The sequence below is a fragment of the Bidens hawaiensis genome, unplaced genomic scaffold (assembly GCF_021521415.1).
Source record: "Bidens hawaiensis isolate Kalapana, Puna unplaced genomic scaffold, B.hawaiensis_p1.1 tig00075104_1, whole genome shotgun sequence".
Lineage (NCBI taxonomy): Eukaryota > Viridiplantae > Streptophyta > Magnoliopsida > Asterales > Asteraceae > Bidens > Bidens hawaiensis.
Genome location: NW_027503034.1, coordinates 1,390 through 7,981, shown reverse-complemented (window position 1 = coordinate 7,981; position 6,592 = coordinate 1,390). Strand labels below are relative to the sequence as shown.

Here is a 6,592-nt window from a genome sequence, read left to right as displayed (position 1 = left end):
ATCGCTGCCGAAAAACAACTATACGGGCCTATACGAGCCGTATAGTGCTATACGACCCGTTAACATAAACGAGCCAAATACGACCCGTATAAATCATATATATTGTATGTATGGTCATCATTTTTTTTTAAAAAAAGTGCCTATACGGTCGTATAAGGCTATACGACCGTATATAAAACATTTGCAGAAACATTCAGGCTGCCTTAATCGCTGCCGGAAAACAACTATACGGGCCTATACGAGCCGTATAGTACTATACGACCCGTTAACATAAACGAGCCAAATACGACCCGTATAAATCATATATATTGTATATATGGTCATCATTTTTTTTTTTTAAAAATGTCTATACGGCCGTATAGGCCTATACGACCCGTATAGCCCTATACGAGGCACTATAAACGATGGCCGACAACCTCAGACACAAACTGACTAGATTCAAGTCCTATACGACCGTATAACCCTATACAAGTTATATAAGACAAAAAAATGATGTATAAGAATCCGGGGTGATGTGGAAGAATCCCATGGCTTTTGTATTAATGTTTGGATCATCATTCTCCACATTGCATATTCAATAAATAAATAAATTAAAAAACCAAAAAAAGTTAATCGCCATCATCCCCATAATTAAAAAATAAACACCTCTGGAGCCGTGTGTAATCTACACACTACAATTCTTAACTCTAGATACAAACTAAAAGCGATACCCTCTACAACAACATTCGTTAACTCTCTGCAATTAAAATAGTACTCCATGCATTTTTAATTGTACCATCCCATAAATTTATGAAAGGTGGGGCCCACGACTCCATCAAAAAGATTAGTGGGGTCAGATTGCGTGAACTTACTGTTATTATTATTATAATAATAATAATAATTATTATTATCTATCGATTGAATGCTTTCAAAACAATCGTCATTCATTCTTCCCCCCTTTTCACACAATCACATTCACATCTTCTTCCTTCCATTAAACAATTAAACAATATCAAATGGGCCGATTGTTTCTGGTAGCATTAGAAGGCAAGATTTACAGTTGCAAGTACTGCAAAACACATCTTGCTCTTTGCGACGACATCGTTTCAAAGGTCTATTTTTAATCTTAATCCACCATTTCTGATCGATCCAATTTATCCAATTCATTCAGTTTTGAATGAATTCAAGTGAACCCATATCGTAATTATGAATCGGTAACGGTTTTCACTTTGATCTGACCTGAAAACCTTCACAAAGAGTTGAGATTCACAGGCTAATTTGATCGATTTGTAAATTTGTATTGAAATTGGTTAATTGGATTACTGAATTGGTGGTTAGTGTGATTCTAGGTCGAATTATTTGTATAATTAGGTTATTGATTTGTTCAAATTAGGGGATTTTGCTGATTAGGGTTTACTCTGTTTTTTTTGTTATTATAGTCGTTCCATTGCAGACATGGGAAAGCTTATCTCTTCAGTAAAGTGTAAGTTTTTATTGCTCCTGTGTGTTATTAACTTATTATTGTTGGTTAATTTCGATTTATTTCGAATGCTTTCTTTATAATGTGGTTTCTATATAAAGAGAAAAGATGCAACACAATAATTGTTTAACGTACAAGAATACAAGAATACTTATTTTTCATGAAATCGATCCATGAAATCACATGACAAGATCTCGAAATCGTCAATATATATCCAATTAATCATTGGCTCACCGAAATAAACAGTTTTGGATCGTTAATCGATCAATTTTTTAATTTTCTTCACGAAAACGTTTTTGAGGGGTTTTTGAACTTTTGGCTAAGCGTTTTAGGTTTTTGGTTGAGCGTTTTAGTATTTTTGCCTTTGAGCGTCTTGCGTTCTCGACCCTCTATATAAATATGCAATCGCAAATCATAATTATGTTTCTAATGTTTTACAGAGCAAATGTGACAATTGGAGTTAAGGAAGATAGAATGATGATGACGGGATTACACACAGTAGCCGACATTTTCTGTGTTAAATGTGGGTCGATAGTTGGATGGACATACGTAAGATCATCTATGAAACTTTTAAGTTTAAGATTTAGCCGACCCGTTAAGAAGTTTGAACTTTGATTTGTGACATTTAGGAAACCGCTCACGAAAAGAACCAAAAGTACAAGGAGGGGAAGTCGGTGCTGGAACGGTTTGTGTTTGATTAAATGACGTGTTTATGGACTTTGAACGAGCGGGAAGTTAATATTATTGGTCTTGGATTATGTAGGTTTAAGCTTTCGGGACCGGATGGAAGTAGTTATTGGGTCAGTCATGAAGCACAAATAATTCGAAGCGAACAAGAAGTTTGATGACTTGAAAATTGGAAATTGGAAGTTGTAAATTGTAAATTCTCCCACGCGTTTCATCTTAATGTTATCTGTGTTAAGAAGGTAAGGATCGGTTCGGTTCGGTTAATGTGTTGAATGTGGAATTATGGATTAATTGTTGCTGTCAATGAAATTCAAGCATATTTTATTTATGAATTTGATTATTGCTTCTTATCTTGATCAAGTTTAATGTGTTCTCTAATTTGTCTAGATCAATTATGCTTTAGCTAAAGTACATTATAGTCATTGTGAACGACTTTTAGTTTGTCAGATAGCTTATAAAAAAATGATGGTACTAAACATTGGCGAAACTTGGACGAAAATGTTGAGGGGGCGGAACGAAAATGTGTATACAAATTTTCTTTAACGGAGGGGATCAGACTCAAATTTTCAGACGAAAACGGATAAATTTACACCACTGAGCAAAATTGATGGGGGCCAAAGAAGCTTTGCCAATGGTTTTAGTTAGCATACGCGATGCATGCCTTTTTGTTTAGATAAATAATATAACTTGCAACACCTTTAGATATATAATATAACTAAGCATGCGATATGCATAGTTAAATGTTGTAGCACAGAAGCTGGCTTGATCTGGAACTCCCCAAGTTTCTTTAAGATTCGATACTAACATGATCCAACAATGTTAGATCAAAGATTTATATCAGTGTTACTCTACAACCTTAATCACATATAAATAATTTCAATCATTGACTTCTTCGTGAGGGAATAGTACATATGTAAGCATTATTCCTTGTTTTCACCACGCTGCTTGCCTCGACATCCCTATTGTTATAGTCGTAGCTCATGCTGCCACAAAATATTGTTGTGCATGTTGATAGGTCGTTGTATTGCCACCAACATGTTAGTACAGTAAATTGGTAATACCAAGTGTAGAGGGTGTGGCTTTGTGTGAGCAAGAGAGGTTGGAAAGACTAAGGTAGAAGCTAATGTGGCGCGTCGGGGTTTTCAGGAACACCATTTTCGCCTTTTTTGTATGGAGCGGGATGGAGCAAGACCGAGTTAGCTCCACAAAATTAGGAAAAAAGAACACAACAAATAAAACAAAGAATTGTGAATACCCAAGTACACAATAAATGTGATAAAAATGCGGAAATGTTATTCCCGCTCATTCACTATGATGCCACTTGCATGAAAAAACAGGATCCTTTCATACTCAATTTAACAAAGTTTGGAATTACTCTTATTACAAAAATAAGCTTTTCTGAGATGAGATGTTAATAATTCATATTAATTTTAACGTTGTAAGCATGATTCATCCAAGAAGTGACAATAACATCATCAATTAGAAAATCCACCAATTTAAGGAGACTCCTTTGAGTCAAATTTCAAAACTAAGACCATAAAGATTTCAATTCTTAACCCTCACTTTCATATCTCTCCGTATTAATAACTATTATTATTAGTATTATTGCTGTTATGTTTCTGATATCTACTGTCACCGTTATACACATATTTGAAGAAACACTAAGTGACCCTGGGCAGATTACGGATAATCTGGGGGTTAAGTAATGTTTCCCGACGAGGATGAGGTTCAGCAAAGAAAGTCGTTCTTCAGGTGACCTGCAAAACAGACACCGTAAGCTCGTCACTGAGAAGGGGGGGTCCCTCCTTAGTGTGACCACCCTCCGGCGTGAGAATCAGACTAGATTGCTCTGAATATAAGTGTATATTAAGAGATTGCTAGAGAAGATAATATAATGAGATATCAGATGATGTCCTTACCATTCCAAGGTGTTGGAGTATTTATAGCCAAAGGTAGGTTTCCTAGAAGGTACAGCCGGCTGAATAGTATTCCTGTTCTACCAACAGTGGACTACGCACAGGCCATGCTGGTTGGTGGATAGGCTACGGCCGACAGTGACAAGGTCGGCTGTATACTGTTCCTTTACTGCCGGCTATGCACTGTTCCACCAACTGTAGGCTGCGCACGTCCCATAGTAAGGGTTGGTGAGTAGGCAGCGGCTAATAGTGACAAACAGTACTAGAGGGTGCTCCTCCTCGTACTGTTGTCGGTGAGCTGTCACCCTGTGATTGGTTCATGGGCTGTTCTGGTCAGATCGTCTGTTTTGCCCATACCTTGGTAGGTATAGTACAAGAGATCTTCCAGAAGCATACAGACTGGCTCATTTAGGCGGGAGTATTCCCGCCTTGCTCATTCCTTCATGTGACTACTGAAGTAGCAAGAGTTAGTGCCTTGTGCGTGTAGCCTTGCTGTCAGTGCGGGTAGCCTTCCCTGATGGCTTGTATCCGCAGCTGCGGGAACAAGCGGGGTACTTCACCATTGGGAGGCTTTCCCTGCGGGTACAGCTGGCGTACTGCGCGTAAGGTCTTCTCTGAGCATGGTGGGTCCTGCGGAAGCAGTTGGTCGTTGCGCAGACGTCCCTGTTCAAGGTGAGTCTTGCGGGTCCAACTGGGCTCTGCTGGGACCTACCTCTTCAAGTCCCCCCAGTCCAATGTTCTTCTCATGAATTATTAATAAGTGAGGTGAACTTTTGGACTAGCAAGGGGTTTTGAAAAGGGTTTTTAGTTTTAAGGTTTTACGTGGGGATTCTTCCCGCGGTTTTCCTAATGTCACGCAGAAATTCCCGACTTTTCTGCTTGATCTTTGGGTATGAAGCGGGTAGGTCTGTAACCTCCTCGCAAGTCAGGAGCGTTGAGTCCCACTTGTGTGGATTCTCCATGGGGTTTTGGTAGTTTTCAACATAGTGATCAATTATGTTAAAACCACCAATTCCATCTTGGAGTTTCAAACAATATAGTTCTCGACGTTCCCGTCATGCGGGGATGTTATTCCCGTTTCCGCAAGCATGGCCCAGAAGATCCTTCTTGGTTTGAATTCCCTGCGGAGTGCTAAGTATGTGAAGGGTTTTGCCTTGACACTGTACCCGCACTCGTCTTACGGTTACTTTACTTCCAAGGTATTCCTGGCGTCAATTCCCTGCGGGTGCTAAGTATGTGAAGGGTTTTGCCTTCACTTTACTCGCACCTGTCTTATAGTTACTTGGTTGCCAAGGTAAGGGGTATTTTCCCGCTTTTGAATCTTTTTGAAATTTTGAAATTCGAAGAGTTGGTGAAAGGATAAGAACAGTCCAAACTATTGAAACGTCGTCCGACGGTTTCTTCTGACAGTGTCAGGACGTGCAGGAAGTTATGGCGACGTGACAGTATATGGTCATTCCAGGCGCTTTTTCAGGCGCGTGGGCTCGAATTTTCGGGCGCGTGGCCGCGAAATTACTGGCACGCGTCTTTTCAACAGCTGTTGCCAGCTTGCTTTTTGCCACGTGTCATAGTTTCATTGCACCTGTGATTTCTCTCTCTTCCGCATTAAATTCATCGCATTAATTGCGATTAGTATATAAAGGGGGAGAGGGTCCTTTGTAATCCACACTTTCACTTTTCTCTTCATCTTCAAAACGATTTCCGGCGAATACTCACCTTTTCAGCCGAGCATTCTCTTGAAATCGTTCTCTTTTTCACACCTACAAGATGTCTTCTGTTCATGATCTTGAGGCTACAGCCCAGGAGGCTGGGGTGTACGTCGAACACCCGTCATCCACGTCCGACAAGGATGACAAGAGTACTGCTGGCGAGTGCCAGTGTGCTCTGCCTGTCGATCTATATCAGTACATCGTCAGGAAGTTCATGCTCGAGTCTCTCGAGCCTGAGTTTCCCGAGCCTCATCAGACGGTGTATGATGCCCCCAGAGGCAAGATCGGGGTATATGCTGCATTCTTTGTCTATGGGAATCTTAGGTTCCCATTGACAAAGTTTGTGTACCGTGTCCTGGAGAGGCACGGTGTGCACCTGACCGAGGTGCACCCGATGGCGATCGCGAAGATTCGCCACTTCGAGTGGGTGTGCCGGATTCTGGGCGTTGAGCCCTTCGTCGACCGCCTGATGACCTTCTACTCTTGGAGGTGCATCCAAGGGTGGTATACTCTGATAACCCGGATCAAGGGTTTGAAGATTTGCGCAACCGAGCGCAGTCTTCGATCATGGAAGCGGGAGTTCTTTTTCATCTCCGCTCGCGCCATCCCCCTTGCCATGAAGTTCAAGAATGGGCAAGCACTCCCCAGCCTTCACGCCTCCAACTACCAGGAGGCGGAATGGTTCTCAAAGATATCCCGAGTCCAATCTCCGGTTTACCGCTTTGCGGAGTCTGGGATGGTGATGCTCGGGATGAGCCGGTGTGGAAGGATGCGGATGCGCAAAAGATCCCGATCGTCCTTGAATACGGTTTGAATTCTGT

General features: G+C 41.0%; 1 protein-coding gene across 1 annotated transcript; it reads left to right on the top strand.

Annotated features, from left to right (window-relative positions):
* Positions 1-905: 905 nt before the first annotated feature.
* On the top strand, positions 906-2,681 carry LOC143606516 (protein yippee-like). The gene is made up of 5 exons (XM_077082268.1): positions 906-1,091; positions 1,419-1,462; positions 1,900-2,008; positions 2,089-2,144; positions 2,223-2,681. The coding sequence occupies exons 1-5, from the start codon at positions 996-998 to the stop codon at positions 2,302-2,304; spliced, it is 387 nt and encodes a 128-aa protein (XP_076938383.1). The 5' UTR covers positions 906-995; the 3' UTR covers positions 2,305-2,681.
* Positions 2,682-6,592: the final 3,911 nt, after the last annotated feature.

What these genes read in the sequence shown, in the direction of transcription:
- LOC143606516 (XM_077082268.1), top strand. Translation starts at nt 996, where the DNA reads ATGGGCCGATTGTTTCTGGTAGCATTAGAAGGCAAGATTTACAGTTGC. An exon ending in GCGACGACATCGTTTCAAAG is followed by an intron (nt 1,092 to 1,418) that starts GTCTATTTTTAA and finishes TTGTTATTATAG; the next exon opens with TCGTTCCATTGCAGACATGG. An exon ending in GCTTATCTCTTCAGTAAAGT is followed by an intron (nt 1,463 to 1,899) that starts GTAAGTTTTTAT and finishes AATGTTTTACAG; the next exon opens with AGCAAATGTGACAATTGGAG.